The following is a 27,948-nucleotide window of genomic DNA, read 5'->3' as shown; positions in this document are numbered from 1 at the left end:
AAGCAGAACTAATGAACATCTAAAACATCAATTAATACGCTCAAAAGTACGAGAGGGGGCTTTTTTTGTTCGTATTGTGAAATTGTGGAATTTCTTGCCGCTGAATCTAAGACTGTCCTCTAGTCTAGCCTTATTTCAGCGTGGACTTCTAGACGTCATTTTACTGCCGCTCTGCAAATGTGCTATCCGTCCTCAATGAAAAACATTTTTACACAAACTCCATGTATGATCGAATCTTTTGGCGAATGACTCCAATCATCTCCTACTTCTCTACCTTTAATCTTATTTAGTTTGTAACCTTTGGCTTCAACATTTCATTTTTAAAACCATTACTCTTCTATCATCATCTCTTGGTGCCTTGAGTGGTTTCACAATAAACAATAAGCATTACCAATTGCCATTTGATTCCCCCATTTTGCTCCGTATGTTGAATTGTCCAAGGACGACGTGGAGGCTTCTTTGAATTACATAGTGCACAGTCCATTTCAATTGAAATCAAAAGGTGTATAGTTAAGTAGGGCATAAAAGCTTCGGAAGGTGTTTTAAATTGCATTATTTTTACAAATGAGAATGCTACAGTGAAAATTAGCAAAACCACCATGAGTAAATGGTCCAGCTTATTTGCGTCTCTTTGTAAACTAACATTTTAAGGAAAAGGACGTGGTATACATCAAAGTTATGCGTATAATTACATTCTTAATAAATCATTTCTAAAAGCATCCACATTTCCATTTGGAACTGTGTGACAGTATTTCAGTCGTGTTTTTATCTTTTTGTTTTGTTTTGAGGGCGAGGTTAAAAATACAACGTTATTTGCAGGAAACGAATGCTAAAGTTGTTCATTGTCTTTTTAGTCTTTAAGGAGTGAACATGAGTGCAAATTTTTCTTATAAGGGTCCTAAAGGATGTGCTCTCTATGATGGATTGTAAACACTTTGTACCTGACATTTTCTTAGTTATGATTAAAGGTTTTAGATTGGATTGGGTAAATAATGTTGACTATTAGGGTTCGGGCCTGTTCAGAAAATTGAAGTCTGCTTTTCTGCCAATTTCAGTTATTTAGGAAACTTTTAGCAAACTCACCCACGTTTAACAAAGTGTGTCAATTTTTGTAACGAAATTTCTTTTGACAAACCAATCAGTTGGATCTGATTAGTATCCAAGTGTTAGAGGAATAAAAACCACACGCTCTCCTAGCTGTTATAATCACCTAGTAGCGCTTCAAGGGTAGTGAGGCCCGTCCTCTGACAAGATTAGCCTTTTCCAGGTCAACGACCTCTGCCAGCTTTTTACCCTTGAGTAGACATCGCCTTTGACCGTGCCACTATTGACCGTCTTGGGCCTTTGTCACCTTACCCGAAGCCAAATTTCGTTGGACTGGCCTAAGAAATGCCTTTTCAAGCCCAGCCAACAGAGTCTCAGGGTCTCGGAGTATCCGGATTTCCTTTTCAACGGAAAAGGATTCCCGGAATGTTTCATGAAATTTCTCAATTTGCGATAGCGCAGTGGCAGGAAAGTACGCACTCACTCCTCATTGTATGTATTCCGTGGTCGTCGATCCTGCAGTCTTTGCTGGCTCTGTTTCGTGACTAAGTGAGTTGAGCAAAGTAGTTTACTCCCTCTCCTTTTCATGGCCTTCGACCTTCCTTCCTCCCTCTGGCCGCCTCAAGACCTCGCAAGTGCATGCATGGTTGGTGCTGACTCGATTTTAGAACAAGAAAAACCTTGACATACTACGCCAATTTCTCCCGTTCGTTAAGGTCCTGTCCTTCACAGTTCCATCCAACCTTATGAACCCAACATGGCCGTTAGCAGTGGGGGCTGATGCATCAGTTTAGAATGCTTAGGAAATTTTACAAAGGGGGTCATTTTCCCACGCACAATCTCGATTTATTCGCCCTATCTAATGGTAATGTATGAACATGCACATCAAGGCAATTTCCTAAAAACGTTGAATAGCACATAAGTGAAGTGACTAGTTGGGTTTAAATGTTTTGATGAAGATGATGAAATTGTTCATTTCCGAGCAGACTGCGCTGTGATGCCCAGCAATTGCTGTTCTTTGTAGTACTTTCAGATGCGTTTAATGATTGAGAAATGCGCTTTGGGTGTTGGTCCTCTATTTTGGGAATAGTTGACATAAGAATTTAGAAGCACTCTCTTTGCTTTGGGATTGGCGAAACTGAAAACAGCATGTTTGTTTTTGAGCACATGGCCTTTAATGCATTAATGAGCTGCAACCATTTTCTTGCAATAGAGTGTCAAAGCGCTAAAAGCATTTGATGGAAACGAGAAAAACATGAATCGGTTTTTTTTAGAATGGCCCTCATATTGCAACCTAAACGAAATCGAGGTGTATAGTCCCTTGAGATTTAATGACCAAATTGAACTCACCAGAAACGATTCATAAAACTGCGGCATGTGCAAAGAAAAGTGGTAGAATGACTAGATTGCTTTTGGTAGCCTTTATAAGTAAACGTTTTCGACGTAGCGGTCTATTAGATTTATTGGAATAGTTCCCCTCCCAATTCATAAACATATGGGTTTCCTGGCGATGTTGCCTAAGATACCCAAAGGCAAAAGAAAAGTCCCTGAATAGGTTCATTGACACGATTCCCTAGGTTAATCGACCCTTATCACAATTCCTCGGATCATTTCTTGCTTCAAAGACCCGTTTCAAAAATCACTTCGGCGTGTTCTCCCTTTGAAGTGGGGAAGAAATCTCGTTTCCCCAAACTTAATTAATTATCAAACACATCTCTTCTCTAGGGCAAGCAAGTTTTATGTCAAGTTTTCCCCAAGTTGAGGCTCACTTTGGGCCAACTTAAAGGGCACAGCGGAAGAAAAATCGGGAATAACTTCCATCCCCACGTGAGTGGCATAGTTTCCGGGACAAAGATGGTGGAATTGGTACTGTCAGGTCTATCTGTTTTTCTGTCTGTCTGTCGGACTCTCTATAAGGCCTCCAGGTTATATACTCTGTACGATTCTAGTAACGCTTTTGTTTGAATGAAAGGCTCGAAATTGAGGTGGATTCCCCCCAAAAAGCCATGGCCGGGTTTTCTGGACCTTTTAGATTACTGATGCAAGCAGTCTGTCTGCGCCGGCAGATTGCAATCCAGTGCTGCTGAGATTGGTCCTCATTTTTTATTTGGGTCAATTTGAATTGCTTACTCTTCGAACGACACTGTTGGAGTGAAGATTGATTGATTTTGTTTTTGGGTGGAAAGCAGGTTTAATGGTTTGGACTTCAAACAAGCTAGTTGTCGATTTATCCTGACCATTTGGAACCAAATTATATTCTATTACCAGTTTGAAGTTGAATGTAATCTGCATAGTGCTATCGGGAGCTCAAAGGTTGCTCATATAAAATGAGCATTCTCAATTTTTTAAATGAGAGAAAGAAGAAGAGACGTTTTGATCGTGGTCTTAGTCGAATGATGACACATGAAGGAAGAAAGGAAGCCTTGACATCTGCTTTTTTTTTACTATAAATTTTGTATTCGTTATTTACCAAGGACAGATAATTCAATGGCCAAGGCCTTTCTGATAATGAACTCGAACAAGACACACTGACTTAAAGAGAGTTTGATATAATGGATGTATACTGTAGTTATTACGTACGTTGATCAACGGATTATGCACAAGTCGGAATAAAAGATAGGTATGTATGTAGGTGGTTACGGACGTACGTACATTAGAGGTCAATCATAATTCATAACTCGAAGTTCTGGCCCCGCTCGAGGACTGTCGACCGTCCCATCGGAATAGTTGCTGATGGTTCATTTGAAATCCGAGAACGAGTTGAACCGCTTGAGTTCATTCCTGGTCCGTGCTTGTTGGGGCCAGAACACGGCCAGACAGGCCGAATGAAAATGCTCAAGGAGCCGACACAGACCCCGTCGGAATCTGTCCCCACAGCAATAGTAGATCAGGACGTTGACGGATGAGTTGACGATGATGAGCAAGTGGCTGACACTCGCCAAGATGGGCATGGCCAGGGGCGTGTGCAGTTTGCCCAGCTTCTCGCAATACTTGTAGTGGCGGTGCACCCCGTTCCCTTGAGCGAACACCTCGTAAAGTTGAATACTGAAATGACAACAACAACAAAAAAATAACCCTAAGAAGGCCGTTGTAAATAGACTATTCCTCTTGAAGCGTCAGAGAAGAAAGACGGTCAAGGGAGGGAGTACAGTTGGGTAGTGGCGATGAGTCTCAAAATAAATCCATTAATTTAAGCCACAGCCTTTGTTATGGGATTTAGACAACACAACTGCGCAACATGTTTCATTTCCTACTTGAGTGGAGAAAAGGGAAGCGGAAGAGATCTCACGCAGAAACCTCACGATGGTTCAACTTCCACTCCCAAAGGTCCTTTTGGTCGTTGAACATTTCCAAACCATCGGATGGATCAGCAACATACCTGACCTTTTATGTCCATTTGACTGTTAACCTGGCGAGAGACTTTGGAGCAAACTGCTTAAATGTTTCAATCGCCCATTTTCCCCAAGACTTACCTTGGCTCTCCAATGCACAGTACAACCTATTGTCCTCTTCATCAAGACAAACCTACTAACGAGACGATCCGTTGCTAATTTTCAAATCTGATTTACAGTAGTTTTTTTAAAGCATTATTCCTGACCAGTCCTATGTTCAAGGACTACGTAGAGCACCGAATTCAAACTCGCCAGTAAACCAATGTTTTAATCAATTTTCACTTTCTACTCCTATGAAGTGGAATATGCCTCTTAACACATACGGAATTGCAGGCCTTTAATCGGTGGAGAAGCCGTGGATTTTTTTTAATGCTTGGACGACGGACCTTCTCAATGAAAAGAGAGAACACGGATCGATTTGCCAACGGAATGTGATTAGCCCGCTTTTGGACTAAAGTGAAAGAAATAAAGCCACTGAAAGGAGCCAACCTTAGTTGGGATTGTATGCCAAAAAGTACGGCCTATTCGAAAAACAAAGATTTATTTATTGGGCAGATTCAACGTCACTGCTTCAACCTCGTTCTCCCGTGAGAGTCAGTCCAGAACGAACCACTTTACTTCTTTGTTTTCCAAACTTGCATTAAAACATCCAAAGTTGGCCAAGGGCCGAGAGAGAGTAGCAAATGCCAGAGTCTCACAATACGTAAACCACTAAAACGCCAGCCAAGCCTGAGCTCTTATCACTGTTTGCAATGCTTGACTCCTCTCTTAACTTGAACCAATTCATCTCGAACAAGCTGAAAACTTGAAATCGTGCAATTTGAAGTTGGAGAGAAAAATATCAAGTTCGTGTCCGCAAAAGTTGGAGAAAAAGCAAGTTTCAAATATCAAATGTTAGAACTCGAGATAAGCCATGGGTTTCATTAGGAACATGATCGACCTCTCAGTGGGTGTGTTCTGCTCTTGAAAAGTAAGATATTTGAAACCACCTGGTTCATAATCAACCAATTGGTTTGGACCAAATTTCCTAAGGGGAAAGAGAAAATCTATCTTTTTCGGTTGAAGTCCCGTTGCCCGGGAAAAAAGAACCCTTGCTAGAGAGGTATAAGGTCAACCGGGCACATCAAGTTTGTCTTTTGGCCATTTTCAAATATGGTTGCATATCTGAATATTTCTCTTGGATCTTTCCTTTCCTTGAAGACTGAAAGTTTTGGTACTCGTCTGTTTGATGTTTGACACTCAATTGAACACTCGATTGAAGCACATAAGAGCCTTATTATACATGCTCCACTCTATCCCTTGCCACTTTTCCACTTCCCTTGACTTGTTGCTCACTTTGACCTTTCAAATTAAATGATGCATCTTCATTACAAGCTATCAAGTGGTTTAATTTCATTTTGAAGTTATGTCTTTTCAACCATATTGACGTTGTTGTAACAAAAGCTTTTCCTTTTTTTTCTTCTCAAAGCTGAACTGGAAAGACCATTATCCCTCTGGAAATGTAGTAAAAACATTTTGATGACCCAAGGTTGTGTGAATTGAGGGTTCGAGAAATGGCAAAGAATGAGCTCGCAGTGACGTTTGGATGCTCATGAGCATGTAGTTACTAAATCATCGCACAATCCTTAAGTTTTACACTGTCATTCACGAGTACGAGCCAATTGGCGGAATCTCAGCTGTCAATTGATCTACCCCAAAGTCAAGGGAAACGACACATGCGAGGCCTGGCCAGGCCTGACTAGGCCTGGTCGTTTGATTGTCAGTGGTAAAAGCCTCGTTTTCCTCGTCAGACGGTTTTCCAAACAAGGCCATGAAGGACCAAATGAGGAGTGTGTTTTTCACTCCATTTACCCAGTCGTTGAAACGAGGAGGCTGTTGAGCCGCCATTTGGGCCAGATTTTTGCCACGAGGCATCGCACGCGTTGACTTGGGCTTGGTTGTGTGTGAGAAACGAGTAAAAGAGGGCTCTATTTTATTCAGGAAAAAGGAATGGACCACTTTTTGAGGAGTTTGGCCTCTTCTTTTAGGTCAGGTTATGGAAGGGGATACATGGGGATGCGAGGGTCTTTGTCAAATATGTCATTTAAAAAAGCGATGCAGATGATCTCTCAAAGCGCAGACCATAACAACGCGATAAATGAATAAACGTGCCGCTCTTCATGTATTCAATTATCAGAATTACGCAATGAGCTTTCATGGGGCATGGATTTTGACTCACTCATTCGATTGAGTTGAAAATTGGAATACGTAATAGCAGTAGGGACTTGGGGTGAGACCTATTTGAAAAAAAAACCAACTGCTTGTATTCGATTTTAGTCTCCCTGACATATTCCAGGGGTCATGGTTTTATCAACCAACATAAAGAAATGGCTTTAAATGAGCCAGGGCTGGTGCAAACTTGGATTTGTGTGCGTTAATCGTAATCGGCTGCCTGATCTAATATAATTTATATCTTTCATCAGATGAAGTGACAAAATGCTGGGAACGCATTGAACTCAAATCGATTTCATCCCTTTGGCTAAGGCGCATTTACGTCAAATTTGACCTTCTCCTGCAAGGTGCCTGTGTCTCCTGCGAGAATTTGCCAAGAATGAAACAAATTGTCCTTGACATATTTGTGTTCGACAAAGGTCTTTCCGACTCGACATGTTTAAGCGTTACGTAAGTGCTCGTACATCCCCAGTCTTCAAATGTTTGATAACGTCTAATGTGGAGAAGCGGGATATTAAGTGAAATGTCTCGTCATCCATGAGGCCATGAATATGATATCAGAATTTGCGAGGATTGCGATGGATGCCAGAATTTGTGTCATATGTCCTCATCAACGGGTACAATACAACAGTTGAGCTCTTTGTTGTGAAGGAAGCGCCACTCCCAACAAGAGTTTGTCTGGCAAGCAAAAAGCATCAAGGCAAAAGTGTTTAGAACGAATGGTTTCCAACCAAAACGCTGTTTTAGGGGGCGTGGTTTCCAATTGTAGATGGTTTGGCCATTAATGTGTGTGTGTGTGTGTTTCATATCTTATCATCGCAGTCATCTACCAATTGCTCTTTGGAAACCCACAACAAACCAGAAATCACTCGTCTTTCCGTTTTGCTCCATATTTAAAACATTCAATTCGTGTCTTGCTCCGCTTCAACAAGAGGAATGTAACAAATCATTAGGTCAGTGGTTTCCTGAATTTGCAAGCTTATTGCAATTTATGACAAAAAGTCCCTAATGATTACATCTTAGGTCAAACCCCATGGCAATCACGGCGAAGGCTATATGAAAGCGAAATTATGTCCGAGTGCTATTTTTCCCCAAGACTCTGGCCCCAGCAATTCTGAGAAGCATTGTATCGAGACATTCTCAATCCTAATTCCGTTGACGTGGTCGCCAACAATAATTTCTCCAAAACTTTTTGTACAAAAATGATTTTCGCTGATAGTTTATCGAACGATAAATGAGTTATTTGAAGCCTCTCATACTTCATATGGTGCCACAATAGCGCCAGGGTTGAATGAAAAGTCGCATTAGTAGATAAAACAGGACTGGGCGAATGAAGTAGTTACCTATATTATTGCAAACTGGTCCTAAAAATAGGTTACTCAGGAAATAGAAGTGGGGAAACTCTACAAGTTGTAAGACCACCTGAGCCGTAATGAAATTATGAAGCTGGCCTGGTCTTTTCTAACTTGGGAAGAGCACAAAATCGTACCGTCCAACCTCGGGCGATCCCATCACTGGCGGTTAATGACCAACGGGGCCCCGGTCCAAGTCATTTATCAAGTGAGTGCCTGGTCAAGTAGTCCCTGGGGTCATGGATATAACACGTGGGGGCTGTTCCTCTCGCCTAGCCGTGTGGCACTTGAGGGCATGTTGCTGCTTTTTGGTCATCCCAAGTTCAAAGCGTGTGTGACGGGTAGAATTCAATGACGTATTCAAATACATCGGTCAGCCGACTACCACGGGCCTGATTTACTCTGACGCATCATATCATTGCAAATATAGGCCACCAGTAAAACTGTACGTCCTCCTCTCCCTCTCTTTCTCTCTCTGCTTCTCCCGTGATGTTTGGCCACCACGTTTACACTGTACATCTAAATAAATACTTGCCGTTTCTCGATGGTCTGGTTTGTGCATTTATGTAGTTTTCTACCTGGTCAGATTAATCGGAGCAATGGCAAAGGATCTCTCACCTAAATCTAAGGACGTGACACGATATGAATACGAGGATGATGCCAAGCAGGATGGCAGTGGACTTCTCAGTCTTCCTTCGGTAGGGTTGGGCAGTCTTGCGAATTGGGCCACGAAACGACGATCGTTTCTTCTGATTCATGGCATGAACAAGTGGAGGAAGAGGAGGAGGAGGAGAAGGAGGAGGAAGAGCATGGGGATGACATGGAGAGGGTGATGGAGGGGATGACGATAGCGGATGGCCCAAAGCAGATGTTCCACTAGCAGCAGTAGAAGCAGCCTTCATCGAGTGGGGCGGATGAGTCAGATGATTTCCCTCGAGAGATCGTCGAGGTCCCAGTGATGTTCTAGTTCGGGATCCAGATGTTCCATGGCGGAGGGATTCCCGCGTTGAGTTCGACGACCCACTCGACGACCTTTTGAGCAGCTTTCGGCTGCCCCCGTTGGACACCGAGAACTGCCGAGGAGGATAGGACGAGGACACCGAGGAGAACAAGTCCTTAGGGCCAGTTCGATGACCTCCTCCTTGTCGGCCTCCTTCTCGTCCTCGGCCTCGACTCATCATCGAGGGAGCCGCGTGCTCCAGGTAAAAAGGGCAATTGGGATGACATTGATGAGAGGGATCCTGATTGTGGGAGGGCGGGGAGAATGGCCGGATCAAGGAGCCCAGGAAGGCCCGAGACTTGGGGTCTCGGACCGACGAGCAACTCGTGGGCGAGGATGAAGTTCGCAAAAATTGAATCCCTCTTGCATTGCCACGTTTCTCCATGGGATGCTGGAGAAATGGAGCACACTCTGAAATGGTACACCACAATTGAATCTACGACTCACCCTTCGGTTGAGAATGTGAAATGCCCCTGGGAGCATTGTACGCGTCTCCACTATTAGTAAGTACATACGAACACTACAACAGTCCAACATTCCCGCTTCGTAGAGTGGGAGTTTATGTCTTGGACACACAAATGGGTAAAAAGCGCCACGCGCCACAAAATAGGGGGAGAATATTTTGGAATTTTCTGGCAAACTTGGGCCTAAATTGTCCTTTTTGAATATCAATATCACCTTTCATTTTCAAAGAGAATATTCCGTTGCCAAAAGTCTGTTTCATGCCTCTGCCTCCAAAACACACTGCTCTAACCAGAGGCCCGGAGTACACATACATGTATGTAGTATAAAGTAGCTCATACTACATATACATACGCGTATGTAGGAGTACGTGTAAAGGCCACGATAGGAGGAGGAGCGTTTGCCCACAGCTGAACTGGATCCGTTAGGCCCTACCACGAGTGTGACTACTAGCCTGTCTGTGTGTCTGACATATTTCATAGTTAGTGAAGGTTTCCCCACGTCTGGACTTGCTCCAAGAACAAAAGAGCTAAAAAGATCTTCTGTTTCTTGCCAAATAGCCATACTGTAATTGAGTCCCTCCCCCCCTCAGGATATAGCGATAACAGCTCAAAGGAGAAGGAAGGGACTTTGTCCCAACCTCATTCCAATAAAATGGGTCTCGGTCGTGCTTTTTCAGCAAAATTGGAGGGCCATTAAAATGTATTAGATATGAGCTTGAGCTGGTTTGGCAATTTATTACCGCTTATATTAATGACTCCTTCCTCCATCCAGGAGTTGGTAAGTTGGTGGCTTGGTGGCTTGGTGGCTTGGTGGGTGGGTTGGACGGACATCTTAATAGAACCTAGAGCTCACTTAGTGAAACGAGTGGCCTTTTATGGCCCGTACGTTGAAAGTAATTCGGGAAACCTTTTTTCTCAGATTTAATCCTTAACCTTTTGTACAAAAAGGGACAAGCCCACGTACGTACGGGTGTTGAAGATGAGGCTACAAAGTAATCAAGCACTAAAATGCCGTACAATCCAAAAATAAACTTACCCGCCTCCCTTAGGTTTCGATAGGAGCTGATTTGGGGTGGAATAATGCGTTTGTTGTGTCCGGTAGATCCGATCTCCCGACCCAGTGCGTCCATTTCGATCCCGCCTCCCAGATCCGAGTTGGTCTGATTGGATTGGGATCGCATCCTGGAGCCGACGAATCGCCCCTTGATGAAATTTGACTTCCTGATTTGCATGTAGATCATAAAATTGTAGAAGCATAGCGCGAAGAGCGGGATCAGTCCCGTGGTGAAGAGCTCAAAATTGCTATTAAACACCACGAAATTGGGATTCTCGTTGAGAATGGTGGTCACCAAGTAGGTGCTGTTGTCCTCCTGGATGCTCTCAAACTCGTAAAACCGAGCCAAATTCGTCGATACGGCGATGAGCACCACGATCAAGAAGCTGACAAATGCCTTGGGCCTGAAATAATGAGGAAAAAAATCATACACCCGGGCTGGCATCAATTTCCCTTTCATGGCCATAACCGAAAATGGATCGGCTCCCAAATTTCATCGATCGAGTACGTACGACGTCGACAAGCTCGTGCTTCGATTTCATGGCCCATCGTAAATGAGCCAAAGATCCCGGATCAAGATCGATGGGGGTGACATTGAATTGTTTCTGGAGGCGGCCCCGTCTCTACTGGACGAAGCATAAAACAGTTTTATGATCTCGCACACTTGACGCTTAGGCCAAATGTGAAACGTCTCTTGGAAGTCGAGTAAGAGCCCGCCCAACCTCTTGCCATGAGGGACCACTCAATCCCATAAAATATCATCTTTTAAATTTCCTCTGCCAATCAAATTGGTGGGAATCAAACTAGCAGCAGTCGATTTTGAGCAAGTGTCATTTATTGATTTACATTAATTTATATGAAAAGAGCAGGTGCTTTTGATAAAATGGTTAATTAGCTCGGGCTTGAACGTGACAAATGGTACACGATAACCAGGGATCAGGCAGATAGTGCATTTAGATTTCCTGAAGTTTTTACCTGCTTGTTATTACCTTTTTTGACATGAAGCACTACTTTTCATGCTGGAATCAAGAATTCCATTTAAACTCGACAAACGACTGTCTTTGTTGCTTATTATGTGGTGAACATCCTCATTTTCACCACGCCTTTTATTTCGGTGACCGTGCAGAAAAACAGAAAAAAAAAATGTGGCAATAAAGAAATTCCACAAATAGATTTTCGTCATTTTAGGAGCAAACTTCTGCAAAACATGCACCTGTTGTTAGCTTCACAGCTTTTGAAAGAAATTATTGACAGTCAAGATCTCTAAATGCTTTTACTTACAATCCTGAACCAAACTGTACTCTATGTCCGCCTTGATCTTCTTATTTTATCGTTGATCTCGAGGGCATCGGAAAGAGATATCTCATTGGACCATATTAAGTAACAATTGTAAAAACAGAATATTTCATGGCATTTTTCCACCTCAAAGCGACAAAATAACTCTTTCGGTTATTATAAATTCGCTCCAATATAATCGGACACCCTTTCCAAGTCCCATGTACTTTGAAGAGGCTTCCCTTGCTTTTTTGTTTTTGTTTTTAGCCCCAGAACATGGGTAATATTTTCCACTCCGCAATCCAATGAGTCAGCGAGCTTGCCAAGACTTGTTTCAACCCAAAAATTGGGACGCAAGTGAAAAAAGCCATTGCAGAAAAGCTTGGTCTCTCTTTGCATTTTCAAAAAAGAGATGCGACATTCGATACCCGGGACAAAAAAGGTGTCTTCCAGCTAGCTGTATATATATGTCATGGTTTTTGCGTACGAACTTCAGAACTTGCTTTGCGGTCGTATATAATCCATAAAATTGGGCCAAGGATCCCAAGTGTGGTCGTTCCATTTCAAAGTTTTTTTCCCAAGTCTATACCCAACTTGCAGATTCTTCGCCAAACAGACCAAGAAGAACAATGTTGATGTGGGGCTCTTAATATTTGGTCCCTGTTCAACGAGAAAATTGCACCATGTACGTACCTACCTTTCGATACTTCAGACAATCCCTTTGAAAAGTTGGCCATTCGTTCTTAAACCGACTTCATGTTGTAAAACCACCTAAAGGGGTTACTTGGTCAGGTTGACGCGGCGTAACATTTGACAATAAAAAAATACATGCTAAAGCTTTAGAAAGACAATCCTGTTCGCTTTGATGCCGAGACCACAAAATTCAGATTTCCATGAAATCATCCGGCTTGCAGGGAGAAAATCATAAGGAACAGCTTTGGGCCTTTACTACACATTGACCCAATTTTCGTCATCTTGAAAGCAAAACCATGTTCACTTGGGGGCAGGAAATTCCAAATGCCGCAATACTCCAATTATTCAAATACAGAGTAACCCTCTAAAAGACGATTTCATGTATGTACTGTACTACTGGCAATGAAAAGATTACCGCAAACATTGTTCTACATTTCTGCGGAAATGGATTGGTTGTCAAAGTAAATCTGCTGACAAAGGAATGGACTAGAAAACAGGAAATTTGTACGAAATTATATCAAGGACTTGAATTCCTCTTTTTCCACTTGCCAATCACGCTTGGCTCTTTGGTGATTGTAAGGTCTCCCAAGTACTCGTTTTGATTGTTGGCCTTTTTTTCAAAACCCAACTGAACGAGAATGAAATGTGAACTTCAGATTTTCAATTCACTCAAATATTTGCTTGAGTTGTGAGCCAACCTCCACCTTCGAACTAAACCAAGGTGACTTGGATGTCTTCATCGCTTTGCGGTTGCCTGACATCTCATCAGGAAAAACAGAAGCCATCTTTTCCTTGGTATTGGACCTGATAGCATGACATCTTTTCCTCATTGTCGGATGCGGCGGCCATAAAAGAGTTACACAAGGAAAATCATCCTTTTTCCCAACCCAGTTGATGGCCGCCAAAAGCCCGATCTTGGACGTTTTACGCCATGCTTACTCAATAAAAACTTGTATGAAACACTATTTCTCCGTGCTCATGACTCACCTGTACAGCATTGGATTACAAATGGCTTGGTATCGGTTGAATGCAATGGCCAGGATCATGTAAATGCACGCACTCATGGCGATANCCTGACATCTCATCAGGAAAAACAGAAGCCATCTTTTCCTTGGTATTGGACCTGATAGCATGACATCTTTTCCTCATTGTCGGATGCGGCGGCCATGACTCACCTGTACAGCATTGGATTACAAATGGCTTGGTATCGGTTGAATGCAATGGCCAGGATCATGTAAATGCACGCACTCATGGCGATATGCTTGACGGGATGCAGGAATTTCGGGAACAGACTCACGTACCACGAGGGGTACGGCAATTTGGGCTGGAGAATCCCGTCGATGTAGCACGTGTCCACCAAATAGAACATGATGAGAACGCTGTCCGTGATGGCCAGAACCACCAACAACACATTGAACGAGTTCCGCTTGTCGATGGTGGTCAACACCACGAGTGAGATCAAGTTGCCTGTGGGTATGTGATGGATGGTGGAGGTAAATGGGTGGGTGGGTGTTTTTTTTCAATCAAATTCGCAGTTGAATGTGTGCTCGCACTCACTTCATGACATACTATACGCGTGCATTTCCTGTGGATTCCTGGATGGTACCGAAAACGATTTCTTATACTTCCTATCCCATTATGAGGGAAACTATCAATCTTGAGGAAACCTGAGGCTCCTCGAAATACAATGCTTGCATCAAGCATCATGAATATAAATTGAAAACCAAGTCTGCCAAGAAAGCTGAGGTGTCTACATAATAGTGTGTACTCGTAATGTACATACATTAGACATCTTATGCGTATAAAGCAAGTTTGTGGCCTTTGTTTTGTCTGGTAGAGTTTTTAAATTTCATGGGTCTGGTGATCCAGGATTTGAGAGGATGAAAAACCAGGTCCAAATTCTTGTTGTTGTTGTTGTTGTTGTTGTCTCATTTTGCACCACAAAGCCATTCGAGGCGGGTCTTTTGTTGAGAGCCTTAGCTAGTACGACTTGGACTTGTGGACTTAGGCCAATGGGAGGGAGTAATTTAATTTTACAAGCAACGGTCTCGCTTCTCATGATCATAGACTTGAAAACTCTCCGGTTGGATATTCCTGTCGACCGTGGGAGAAAAGTGCGAGTTGGTAGCACGCATTCAATCCAAGAAAAGAGCTTGGGAACCCGATTCTAAACGGGGGACGAAAGGAAACTGGACCTGCATGATTTCCCCCGCAAAAGGCCGATTTTGGCGAGGCAGACTTCTCGCTCGTTGTTGAATGCACTTACAGACATACGGACATACGTATGTGTAGGTGGGTGGTACACCGAAAGTAACTGTCTAAGCCTTCGGGGGCTTCCAAGGAAGCCGATTAATCAATTGAGAGGGAGGAAAGAGTATTCAGGGGATAATCGAGGTTAAAATGTTGAAATAACAATGGCTCATTTCGCGGGATTAGTCAATCGGGCATAATTGGAGTAGGATGAAAATGTGGGGCAGTTTTGACTCTTGTAGTTCAGATGTTAAGTAGCATATTAGCTCTTGCGTGATACGTACCACTCTTTTGTATTTGGAGTCGGCTTTCAAGGTTTTAGGGAATTCTCCTTGCAAATAAGTTTTACACGATCTCTCATGTAAGTTCTTTAACGTAGTTAACGGTATTTCATGTAGGCCCGACATTAAGTATTCAGAGTATTTGTCATGTTTCAATTTTATGACTAAAATGTTTCTTCTTCGCCGGGATTTCAAAGTTTCACCTTTAATCATAAAGTAGCAAGAAGATGAATCAAGAGTTTATCAAAAAAGTAAAAAGAAGAGAACGACTGACCCAATCTCAACCATTTTGAAAAGAAGCGAATGAAATAGCTTCGACAAAATTTACCCGTCACGAATTCCCTCTCTGTTTGCTAAAAAAACCAAAATATTCATTATTTCCATAATTCCAAATCCTCTTCGTATGTAGTTATGGCAAACTATGACATTCTTACTCAAGTTCTTAGCGAAAAAACAGCTAAAACGTTTGGAGTTATTGACAAAATGTTTGATTTATCCAGAATTTCTATTCACATAGGCGCTTTTAAAAAGCCCCTCAACATCTAGAACCTTGTAAAATACTAAAATAATATCGATGGAAGTTTAAAATTCAGCAACTTGATTAAATTCCTGGGTCAACAACCCCGAGGGGCATTTTTGTCATTGGAACAGAGAGTCCGATGAGGTTTGTCAATCTATTTTTCGAAGCTCAAAATTGACAAACTCGAAAACTTGTGCTTTTTGGAATGGTTTGGCCTCGATCGGAAAATGGGCCACAAATTTTGTGGATGTGATCAATGTGGGGGTTCAGTAAATAAAAGAAAGGAAAGAGCCCCTTACCAAGAAGAATGTGAAGGATTAAAAAAGTTGCCAAGTGGGATTTGGGACAAATTATGGAGGAGTCAGTGAATAGATTACTATCAAATATTTGTTACAGAGCGTAGTAAAAAAAACATTCGAGCCTTGATCTTGGCCAAGGCGAAGAGGAAAGTTTTGACCCGGAAAAATCCACCTACCCAAAATGATGCCTCAAAAGATGAAGAAAAATGTGGGGAATGAGCCCCTTCAGACTGAAGACCTTCAAGCGTTTTCCGGCTCAGACAAGGATCTCTCCAAAAGGCCAACAAGGCCAACCAAGCCACCATTCAAGCAGCCTTGGCAACAAACAGTTTGGCAGCCCCTTCCTAGTGTACGTATGTAGAAGGAATGGGACCAGGGAAAACATAATTGCGGAAGTCACTTTATGGGATACATTCCCAAAATTCTCAATTCTCGTCGCCAATGAAAAGCGAAACCCTCAAAATGGAGCGAACAAACCAATTCCAATGAAGGGAGAAGGATCGCATTCGAGAACCGTTCCAAAAGAAGCTGAAATTCAGAGAAAAAAAACTGATGCTTGTTTCGATTTCTGCTCAGCTTGATACATAATTGATTGAATGGTTACGCTCTTGATCTATGTACATACTTGTCCATGATTGATTGCTCGTTCTCAATAAGTATTAGTGAACAAAATACTAACTTTACCAGAGGTACTCAGAGCTCAAAGCCCTCTTCTTGCTCCTCTGATTTGAACAGTTGTCGTGGTTACCAATGAACTAACTTGATTTCTCTCTTTTTCTTTTCATTTCGCTTCATAGAATAGACAAGCTTGGAACGAGGAAAAAAGGAAAGTTTGGAACTTTTACTTGACAGTGCAAACCAAGGAGATCTCCCACAACTATCTGAGGATCTCATTGAACAAACCAAGGGGATTTAAGAAAAGCAACATCTGTGATGGTTATTAACCTGATGTAACGATATTGTTGCCTTCGAAAGTAAAGAACTTTTGGCGTGGGATTCAACGGTGAAGTTCATTCCAAACCAAAGCCGCACGCACACAAGACATTCCGCCACAACATTATAAGGTACAAAGAAAGGGCTGACTTGTTAGACACTGAAGGACCGACGAAGGAAGGAGGAATATGTCTGGGCTTAAAACGACATATTCGCCTTTATGACTGGCCCTTGATGCCTCCCTTCATGGGGGTAAGATCCCTGGGCCACATTTGCATAATAGGTGCAAACACCAATGGGAACAAAGTCAACGAGTTGCAGTTCCGTGCTTATTATGCTAAACCACCGTGACATCTATGCAATATGGGCTGGAAACGAGCTAACTGACTGCCCTACTAACTGACTGATTGTGTGAGAAATTGCCTTTGGGCGGAAGCCGGACGAAGGAACGAGGGAACGGAGGACCAAAGGAACGCTCTCACACCCATGGTCTTGGCAGTTGAGTCAGTCAAGGCGAATGATGAAATGCGCAAGGGCATTTTTCTTCCGAGCATGTCTGTGCGGGTTTTTAAATGAATCTTTTGTACCCTAGAATACCAATTTGCTTGAGGTTTGTGACGAACAGACAAGTATCGGTACCATACCATGCGAGTACAGTTCTGTTGCCGGCACAGTGGATTGGCGATCGTTTTTCAATGCCATTAATGAACGCACTTGAAGTGGAATCAAATGCATGTCCTAGAAAGAATAAAATCGCACGGCGGGCGCTAATGCACATCACGCTGCTGGTTGAATATGTTAAGTATTTTTATGCGCTGAGGGTCAGATTGCCTTTGCTATTTTCACTAAGTGACACAATCTACTCTGATCAAGATATTTTGAATCAGTACTGGAGGAAAATAAATGTACTGGCTTTGAAGTACGAAAGTGCTCAAACCGGTCCTAAAAGTTGAACATTCTTTTGTTCGCTAAAAAATAACATCCCTCGGTAGTGGGGCTATCAATTCCTGGCCTCTGAAGCCAAAGCTGAACTATGTGTGTTTTCATTTTAACTTTGAATTGGACGCTGGAAATGGTCCTTATTCATTAACTTTCTCTCTTGCTTGCGTTTTTCCCAGTTCCTTGGGCCAAGGCTGAATATGGCCCGGGCAGGCTAACCAACAACTATTCAATAATGACTCGAGTTGGAGGAGAGCCTTGGCACCCAAAACTTTCTCCACCTCCCCCCTCGCTCTCAGAACTAAATGTTGATATTGGCTTCGCGTAAATGACCAATAAATCCAAGGTCAGACACCCGGAAAGTTCAGCTATTCGGTCTGGAGTGAGGCTGCGAGCACACTTCCCAATCAATCCAACAACGCCAATGATGCCCAAACTGACGCCCTCAATCCAATAGCGATAGTTGCTGAGTTTCCGGTCGGCACTGGCAATGTCGTCGTAACACACGAATGAGGCATTGGGGTCGCCAAAGGCCTCGGCAGTTGTCTCGAGTTCCTCACTTTGGTTTTGGCTGTCGTAAGTCTCAAAGAGAGACAACACTTCCCAAGTCTCGGGGGTGCGACATAACGGATCCGAGACCGAGCTTTCTTCGGTTTGAGCCATCCACAAATCTGATGAGGTGGACCCATTGATATGAAGTGGGAGTGGGGATAGGGACGAGGACAAGTACGAGATTGAGGTAGGAGGGAGCACAACAAGAGAGCCGTTGGCGGGTCGGCGGGACCCATTATTTTGCTCAAAACTTTCCCATCGACCGGTCGGGGTTGAGCACACCGGTAGTGGCGGGTGTTTGAAGCAATAGAAAATGTACACATTGGCAGGGACACTCAGACATGTCAGATAAAGGAAACACTTGAGTCGAAACGAATGCTTGGAGCGATCCCAGCTCGTGGTGGTGTCATTGCGGTGGTCGCGGCTCCGGCGTTGGAACCGCAGCGGAATGGCCGAGGCCGTTCGAGCCAAACGAGACGAAATTGATGGCGACTGATTGAGCGACGGAGCCAAGAGATCGCCCCCGAAGGTTGTGGCAGTAGTATCACAGTCACTGGCAGTGCTGGTGAAGATCGCGTTGGCTTTGTCATGGTGTTGCTTCATGTCTCGGACGACGAAACCTCGAGTCAGGGGACTTGGGGAATCGGGGGACAGCAAGCCATTGGGGTGGGATGACGTGGCGAGGTCAGGCACCGGTGAGGGCTTCTCATGGCATTTGTCAAACAAAGACAATCGACCCACTCCTCCTGGCTTTGGCTTGGATTGTGACCCCCCATCCAGTGGATTAAGCGGTGGTCCAATCTCGGGATCTGGGCATGGCGGGGTCTGAAGACTACTGGGCAAATCCTGCGATGGATGGGTCGGGGTGATCTCTCTGTCATGCGAAGGAGATGGTGGCCTAGATGAAGGCCCAGATGCTTGGTTAGCAGAGGTCAAGTCGATTTGTTTCTTCAGTCTTGTTTCTTCAGACTCATCGTTCATGGTGGTGGCTTCATGCCTTGAGGACTTGTGGTTCGTTTCAATTGCCTTTCTTCATTGATATGCCAGTAGTATGTATCTGAAAAAGGGCACAACGTTGAGTCGAAACGTCGAAATAATTGCATTGCTTAAGGGTAGATATTTTTTTTTAATAAAACAGTTTTCCGTATTGCTAATGTGGACCAATTCAAATTGTGGTGTTACCAACCCGGCAAAAAGGTAAATAATTGTAGAGGTTTTACTGGGATCAACAACGTGTCGTCCATTTGTCTCTAAATCTATTAATTCAAGCTCTCTAAAGCACACTGCTAACACTAAGTTGCTTGTCAAATGGTTTGCCTCTTCTTCCGTCAAATGCATTTGTTGAGTACAAAAAACATAGCAATTGTTCGATGCCAAGTTGAAATGTTCCAGTCTCTGTGCATTTTTTGTCTNTGATCTACCCAGAGCGACTGGAAACATTAGGCCTAGAACCACTAAGAGTGAGAAGAGATCGATCTGATGTCATCTTGGTGCATAAAATCATCCATGGAATCACCGATCTCTGCCTTCCCAAGGGGGAGGAGCCGTTCATTTTCGTAAGAACTCAAGATAGACAATGGAACCATTAAGGACATGATCCAAAAACTGTATGACCAAGACGTGCCGGACCCTGTTGGAACTACTGCCCTTGGTTCATCTGTGGAAGATCGCCAATGGTTAAATATGTTGAAGGCGGTGCTCGCCTCGTTGACAAGCACTATCTCATTTATCTCCCTTTTAGAAGTCCCAAACCAAAATTCCCTTACAACAGAGATCAATCACTTCAACGTGTTCTTGGCCTAAAAAGGAAATTGTTAAGGGACCCATCTTACTTCACCGACTACAAGCCCGTAATGGAAGACCTATTGGCTGAAGGTGTCATGGAAGCGGCAATGAATCCCAGAGAGGATCCAAGTAAAGAGGTGTTTTACATCCCCCACCATGGAGTCTATAATCTTCAAAAACCGGGGAAACTTCACGTTGTGTTTGATTGCTCTGCCCCCTACAACAGAGTGTCGTTAAGTTCAGCGCTACTCCAAGGACCTGATCTTACCAACGGCCCCTTGGGAGTGCTCTTTCGTTTCAGACAAGAGAAGGTAGCTCTGGTGGGTGACATAGAAGCAATGTTCCATCAAGTCAAGGTACCCAAAGGCGATAGAGATTTTCTCAGGTTATTGTGGTGGCCGGATGGAGATCTAGGTAATCCAGTGCAAGAGTTCCGGCTGGCCGTACATCTTTTTGGAGCAGTCAGCTCCCCAAGTTGCGCCAACTTCGCTCTCCAGAAGATGGCAAGAGATCATGCGGCCCGATATGGAGAGGAAACAATTAGGACAGATCTGAAAAATTTCTACGTCGACGACCTCTAGAAGTCGGTCAAATCGGAAAAAAAGGCCCAGACCTTAGAGAAGGAGCTCGTCCAACTTTGTGCTTAAGGAGGTTTCAAACTTACTAAGTTCATCTCCAATCGCGTGGAAGTTATCAACTCGATCCCTTCAGATCTTAGGGCCCCCTTCTTTGGGCGCTAGAGTAGAGCTCGAAATTGATGGTGTGGAAGAACGAGCTCTTGGGATCCTATGGATTGTTGACAGAGATTGCTGCGAATTTTCTGTGCTGCCGGAGCAGGATTTGTCTACGAAAAGAAAACTTCTATCTACCATTAGTTCAATCTACTATCCTTTGGGAATGGTCGCTCCAGCGGTTCTCCCTGCACGCCAACACTTCCGAGACTTGACTTTGCTTGCAAATTATGTATGGGACACGCCAATCCCACCATACCATCTTACCAAATTACAAAAATGGACGACAGAGATGTCCGATCTTGCAGGCTTGTCTGTTCCGAGGTGCTTCAAGTCAGCTTTGTAGGGAAACGTCAGATCTTTTCAACTGCACCATTTTTGCGATGCCAGTGAAAAAGGCTATGCATCCGTGGCCTAGCTATTATTATAGGATTGCGAAGGCAACATCAGTGCGTCCTTCGTTTCGGGAAAAGCCAGGGTTTCCCCAAAGAAAATCGTTTCAATNCTCTTCTTCCGTCAAATGCATTTGTTGAGTACAAAAAACATAGCAATTGTTCGATGCCAAGTTGAAATGTTCCAGTCTCTGTGCATTTTTTGTCTTATTGTTGATGCACTTCCACGAGAGAGTTGTGTCGATCCCAATTAGAAGATTCTCCCTTAATCTGACTCTAAAAATGAATTAAAGCTGGCATCTACGTTTGCAGCAAGTATGGACCCTTCTCGAGGCATTTCTTTGCCCTCAATGACAATTAAAACTATAACCATAGCTCTCATCCCTACCCAGCTGTTGCCGTCACACGGTGCTTAAAAAGCCATACCTAAAAGCATTCAAAATTCCGTAATTTTCAAACACTTTAAAAGACTGTAACATTCAAGATTCTTAAGACTGCAAAGGTATAAAGTTATTTTGCATTTTCTTGCTTTATCTAAAAGATGGCTCAAGACGTTTTAAACTGTTCTCTTAAATTTATGAAGATTACACTCAGTTAAACATTGAATGAAAATTTCAAGAAATGTGGTTTTAAGGAAACACTTTTTCTCAGTTTCAACAAGGTCTTCAGAAAAAGCCCATAACGCTAAAACGACACGGGTAATTTTTTTCAGAATTCCAGTGTGGGCATTTATAATAGTTCCTGTAATATCTGAATAGGGAGATAGTTGTAAAAGGTGCACCTGGAACCGAGAGAGGGACTAGACCGAAATATATGTTTTGACAATGGTAAAAATAACCTGAGGCTGTTTTCATTTTTAGTATGTTTCAAGTGATGTCAAATAACATTGTGAGCTAATTCTATGTTAAGAAGAAAATTAGAAATAATCCCTTACATTTGTGAAATTGCATACATATATTTTAGTTAGTCGGGGAATTTAAGTTTCGATATCAGTGGGCCATTTTGGAAGAAAAAGGCATGAAAATAGGACCATAACTTTCCATGTAACATGGGTTAAATGGATCACATGTTGATTTAATTTCAGGGGCTAAGTGTGCTTCAGCTTTCCATCAAAACTTAAAAAGGCGTTTTAACCACCGTGGCCAAACATTGACGACGGTGCATTGTTTTGGTTTTGATTCAATTTCTAAATGATGAAGAACTGAACTGGGATTGCAGTCACTTTGCCTCTTTCCCTTCACCCTAAATTGTACTTATATGTTGGGTTTAGCTTGTGAACTTTTCCTAAGCTGGCATAAATGTAGAGCATACATGCAAGGTCGTACGTATCATGTATGAACACGATAATGAAATGTTTATTTGACATTTGCAATGATCTAATAAGTAAATGGACCCACATTCCAGTTTAGTGGGAAGAGTGAGCTATTTGGAGGCCAGATCGGAATGTTTTGCGAGACTCTGGTACACTCTCATTGGTATCAGTGGCGAACCATTTCATTCGCGAGTGCCGAAAACCAATTGGATACAAATACCTTCTGTGTGGCCAAGCCTAACCCAATTAGTCGAAGATCTCTCGCACTCGGTCTCAGACTTGTCTAAACACAAACAAAATTGTGTCTGCCTGGAACCAGTCGCCAGACATCACCCTGATAGTCTGATAATGGATTACTAAATGTCGGAGAGGCAGAGAGGCGGTGGGAAACTTAGTCCTTGAAGAGAGTTCGTAGTGCATGATGTACGTATAAGACACGGCTGAAGATTCCTGGCCTTGTTAGATGTGGGCCAGAGGCAACGCCCCGACCACATCAAAGTAAGCCTTGGAACGTGGAATTAATCAAGATTTAGCTCATTCATACATGTTCACATGAAGACGGTAGGTCAGGGAATAAGGTTGTCCCTTCGCCCCTTCATCTGGAGGAGTTTTCCAACCAATCCCACCAAGGTCCGTCCAAGTTCATCTTAGGTCATACCTGAATGAAAATGTCTGAGCCCAACCAAGACACAATGTGCAGGATTGGCTTTCACCTCATTAAGAGAAAGGCTCGAGCATTGGCGGATGGATGCATAATATCTGCACTTTCCAGCGCAATTCGCCTGCACCCTAATTGGGAGGAAACGGACTGCCTGTCCTTCAGAATGGCGAGCAAGCAATAATGATAATAATCGATTCGACAAAATACTTCCCAAATGAATGTGGGATTGATGGACGGCTAAGCCTGAGCGGTTGGCTCGAAAATGAAATGGAATAAAAAGGAACAACTGTGAGACGGGAAGGGAATGCAAATTTCGAATCCTTTTGGGGTAGTCCACGGGAGAAGGGCCGGCAAGTCTGTGGCTTTTAGGCATAAATACTAGACCGTTTTCCTGGTCCATGACTCTCAATGATTTGAGTTATATACATGTGAATCGTGCCGTTACTTTGCAAGCAAGAGAGGCTGCAGATATGAGTGAGTACTTGGCACAAATTTGCCTAGAGTGGCTCAACCTAGGACGAGAACGAACTTGACGACGAGAAAGACGATGAAGACTTACGTATTTCTCTAGATGCTTCTTCAAGGAAACCCCCTAGTCTCCCCTCGCACTTGTCAACACAGAAACAAGCAAAATGGTTGACGATGGATGAGGATGCTTCATTCACCTACGTAGTATACCAACGCCAAAGAATCAGCTCTGGGGATTTTACGTTGAGTCACTTGATTACCAACCATTTGTCTGTTGGGAGGAAGTAGTGTCAGTAGACTGGCGTATTTTTGAGAACAGGTCACGCTAGGGCGCTCAGAGACACATTGCTTCCGGAGGCAATTGATGCAGAACTCTCCTGCGAGGCTGTTGAGGGTGGAAAAGTGATGACATTTCGTCCAAGAAATATTTGTGAAGAGCTGAAGCATTGTTGATGATGAAATAGACGCCCATTGCTAGGACCCGTGGTTGCGTTTTTGGGACCAATTGGCCGACATGACAAAAGTATGAAATCAAGGCCTAACCAAGACGAGCCAGTCCAGCATGAAGTTGGGCCAAAAAAGGTTCGTAGGAATTAAACCTAACCTAACCTTTTTGAAACGCTCGTACCTCTTGAGTTAAGGCTTGGACGTTGCCCAGAATGGAGCCCCCACGAGCACTTCCGCCAGTGTATTTCATACCGTTCGATGCCAAGCCACCTAACTCTGAGGTACGAGCTTTAAAAACAAGGCCTCTGGTTGAGAGGTACTCGCATACTCGACTTGAAACTATTGGACTTGGTGACCAATTTATTTCACATCCACAGGCGACTCGGCTCCCTTCCAGAGTTGTTCTCCCAGCAAAGGGTTCCTATTTTCGGGCTGGAACACGTGATGATGAGTTCAGGGCGACATGGTTACATGTGTCCACGACCGCTGTTGGTCCTGGGAATCATCTGAATCATGTCTGACACTCAAAACTGTGACATGAACCTATCGCCTCCAAGTGGAAAGAAAACTTTGGAACAAGAAGAGTTCATAGAGAATTCAAGTTCTACCGGAAGCATATTGAGACCATAAATACTGCGTTTCCCATTATGGTTCGATATTCTTCGTTAAGCTAGCGCTCCTAATAAAAGTTGTTTAGAATGTCGTGGGATCCGTAAGGGTGCCTCACATGGCATCTTGTGAATGCGTTTTTTGCCCATGAGGTCGTCGAATCACCTACTTTGTATTTCTTTGAACCTACCCGATACCTTAACTTGTGACTCTCCAGACTAAAATGGACTGACCGACCACAACTTTTTTGGGTGTGTGCTTTTATTTTGTAGAATGCTGGGTCTAAAGAGGCTCTCAACTTTGTCATGGGGAGTACTTTGGATGAACTTCTCTTCTTTTTATCGGTGCACTGCCGATTCTTTGTTGACTGGAATGTTAAACTTCAACGTTTGAAACAGGCACTTACTTGTGCCACCAATTTATCTCAGAGGCGATAAAGCCACCAATATTTCTGTCTATTGACCACCTTTCACTTTTTAAGCTTTCCTTTCAGTGAAAACCAATTGCTGTCGATCGACTGCATAAGCAAACGGGAATTTATTTGTTTTTTCGATCTTTGTGCAAGAAACAAAATAGCGTCCTTGGGTGGGTACAAAGCGCAACAGAATGTTGGTCATGAAACCTCCTTCCGTGATATTGGAATCATCGTTTTTTTTCGCGATGTGGCTTGAAAGCTTTATCTTCATTTAAAAAACCTGCCTTTAAGTTTCAAGGACTCCCAGTATTTCCAAAAAACGCAAACTGTCCTATCAACGTGGTAAAAGTGATCTAGCTAAGGCCCTAAACCCACAAGAGTTAGCCTGGTGTAGGAACCCGTACTAAAATATTTTATGGATTTTGACCTTCGTAGTTATGAATTCATTTTTGAAATCCAGCTCATTCCTGGGTAGTTTTTTTTGATAAGTTGATTGGTACAAATTCGAGATTCTGTTTAAGACAATGATTTTCATCAGATATTATGGGGAAGCACGTTCCTGTTGTTCGTTTGTTCCAAAATGAATTAGTTCCCTTTAAATTTGCGTTTTTCAGTCAACAATTAGATGGCAGGTGCTTGTCGCTCATGAATGGCTAAGTAAAACAACTGTCTTTCAGATATAAAAGAAATTCAATTCCGTGCAATGGTAGATGCACTGTGTGAGGCGGAAAATGGACAGTTTGTTAGGCCCATGTTAGCAAATGAGTGCAACGATGAGACGAAAATCTGACTTAGAGAACGATCTACTGTACACTCGAGCAAGCCGAATTATTGCACGACCAAGCATTTGAGTGGCCATTATCAAAGACGTCGACGGGCAGCAATGTCTTGGCCAAAGAAAGCTGCCATTGATGGGTATACTCGTGGATGGGTCCGGAAAATGTATTTGTTAGTCGGGCTCCTCTCAGATCAGGCGTTTTTTTCCAACGTCAAAACCTGAACTCACCCAAAGGATAACTGTAACAGAGATTGGACATGACAATTGGCAAGGAAGCCATTTGGACAACAATATTTCTGTCCCCCCAAAAGCTACAGGGGATGCTAACATCCGGTTTAAATAATGATTAAAAAGAAGAAAAAAATCGTTTCATAAAAAAGTATTTTGAGCTATCATACTTTAAAGCGAAGTTATTTGAAAGTTTCAGATTTTGTTGTTAGAAGTCGGCAATTATAGTTTTAGATGCTATAAATAAATAAAAGACGTCGTTTGCCCTCAAATGATAGTCCTTTCTGCCTGTTTCCGTTTGATCATCGTCAAAGAGTTTTTGACAAAAAAGTACAATCGGCCGATGTCCCCTCCTTTGCTCAAGGTGTTCCCTGACTTGCCCTTTCAAGTAAGAAAGTCGAAGCATCAGGACTGATCTATGGCCCTTCTTAGAGCGAGATAGAGCAAGCGTGAGAGTGAGCACCATCCCCGAGAGCTCCTCTTCGTCCTGAACACGTTTCAACAGTCCTTCGTTCGGTAAGATTGAATTCTAGGAATCGTATTGTTATCAGAGAAAAGGCAAGAAGAGTCGGATTTCGGTCGAGCTTAGAGAATTCCAAAGGAGACCTTTAACATGTGAAGAAGGCATCTTCTTTGCCCAGGAAAACTGACGGATCTTCCTTTTCCTATGGAGTTGCCTTTGAAGTAGATTCGGATTGAAGGGGAACGAAATCCTTTGAGCTCGTAATAACCTAATAATTTGTGCTCAGGGTGCTAAACAACCAGGGCAAAAAGAGACAAACCATTTTTTTCGTCACAGTCATCGAGATAGCAGAGCTTACTCACTTTTTACCTGATTGAGTCTTCCTATTCCCTACGTTTCCGAATAGTTGGAGGGAGGAAGAATGTAGTTTTTGATTTGTACACTTTGAAGATTCGGAAGCACCACTGGCCACTAACAAATAAATTTTACACATGGTAAGTTGTCCAATATAGATTTTTCGAGGAGAAATTGGCGTATTCACAACAAATTCTGTACTGCTTTCAAAATGTGCTAAATTTTGGACGGTCCTTACAATTTGAAGCGTGGCTCATTCTCTGCTCTAGAGCTGAATCCTCTGCATTCTCCCCTTGCTTATTGTTCGTCGTTCGTACTCGCAAACCATCTAAATGTTTTTTCTAACCAAGGGAGGCGATTTGTGGGTGGCAACTTCACAAGGCCCAGGCTCTTGCAACATGTGTGTATTTGTGGTGTGTGTGTGTGCGTGCGCAGAGGTACTATGTCCAAATGACTGTCAATATTTCTAACACCTCCCGATCCAACGTGGAATGTTTCGTATGCCATTTCAAGAGTCTAAGGATAATGTTGTTTTGATAGTTCTTGTTCTTCGGCCTTGACAATCCATTCAACGGCTCGATCTGAGCACCCTCTCATTGAAGGCCATATCCTTACCAAGGTTTCCATCGATCATGGACAATAAATGCGCAAGGTAAAAAAAAAAGCGACATTCATTAGATGTGATCCCTGATTGACAGCTATTGCAAATGCCATAAAGAAATATCCCCTTCCATCATTGACCACCGAACATATGATAGACGAGCTCACTAGGATAAGATCAGAGTCTCTTTTCTGCTGGTAGATACAGTATATCGTACGATTGTAACATTGTACCCACTTTGGTCGTGTCTGATTGTCAGATTATTGTGCTCCTAAGACCTTTGAGCGACTTTGATGGGATTGCGAATCCAGGATCCAGGTCACTGGCCTCGCACCATTTTTTGGCCATTCCATCTCCATTCCAACTTCAAGGACATTGTGGTGGTTAACACTTTGGCAAAAAACACAAAGACGTTCGCAAGCAAGAAAGCAATCGCAAACGGCAC

At 43.1% G+C, this 27,948-nt stretch overlaps 2 protein-coding genes across 2 annotated transcripts in view; both read right to left on the bottom strand.

Moving 5' to 3' along the window:
- Positions 1-3,405: 3,405 nt before the first annotated feature.
- On the bottom strand, positions 3,406-13,554 carry LOC131890911 (uncharacterized). Its single transcript, XM_059240360.1, has 4 exons — positions 13,473-13,554; positions 10,500-10,921; positions 8,618-9,410; positions 3,406-4,089 (listed from the first exon to the last, which is right to left on the bottom strand). The coding sequence occupies exons 1-4, from the start codon at positions 13,547-13,549 to the stop codon at positions 3,783-3,785; spliced, it is 1,599 nt and encodes a 532-aa protein (XP_059096343.1). The 5' UTR covers positions 13,550-13,554; the 3' UTR covers positions 3,406-3,782.
- Positions 13,555-13,665: 111 nt separating this feature from the next.
- Positions 13,666-27,948, bottom strand: part of LOC131890952 (uncharacterized) — a 37,697-nt gene continuing 23,414 nt past the window's right edge. The window contains exon 2 of the mRNA XM_059240409.1: positions 13,666-19,316. Coding sequence (XP_059096392.1) covers positions 17,933-19,240 — 1,308 coding nt within the window. The 5' untranslated portion in view covers positions 19,241-19,316 and the 3' untranslated portion in view covers positions 13,666-17,932. The remainder of the gene's footprint in view (positions 19,317-27,948) is intronic.

The sequence above is a fragment of the Tigriopus californicus genome, chromosome 11 (genome assembly GCF_007210705.1).
Source record: "Tigriopus californicus strain San Diego chromosome 11, Tcal_SD_v2.1, whole genome shotgun sequence".
In the NCBI taxonomy this organism is placed as follows: domain Eukaryota; kingdom Metazoa; phylum Arthropoda; class Copepoda; order Harpacticoida; family Harpacticidae; genus Tigriopus; species Tigriopus californicus.
This window is presented reverse-complemented; position numbering and strand designations above follow the sequence as displayed.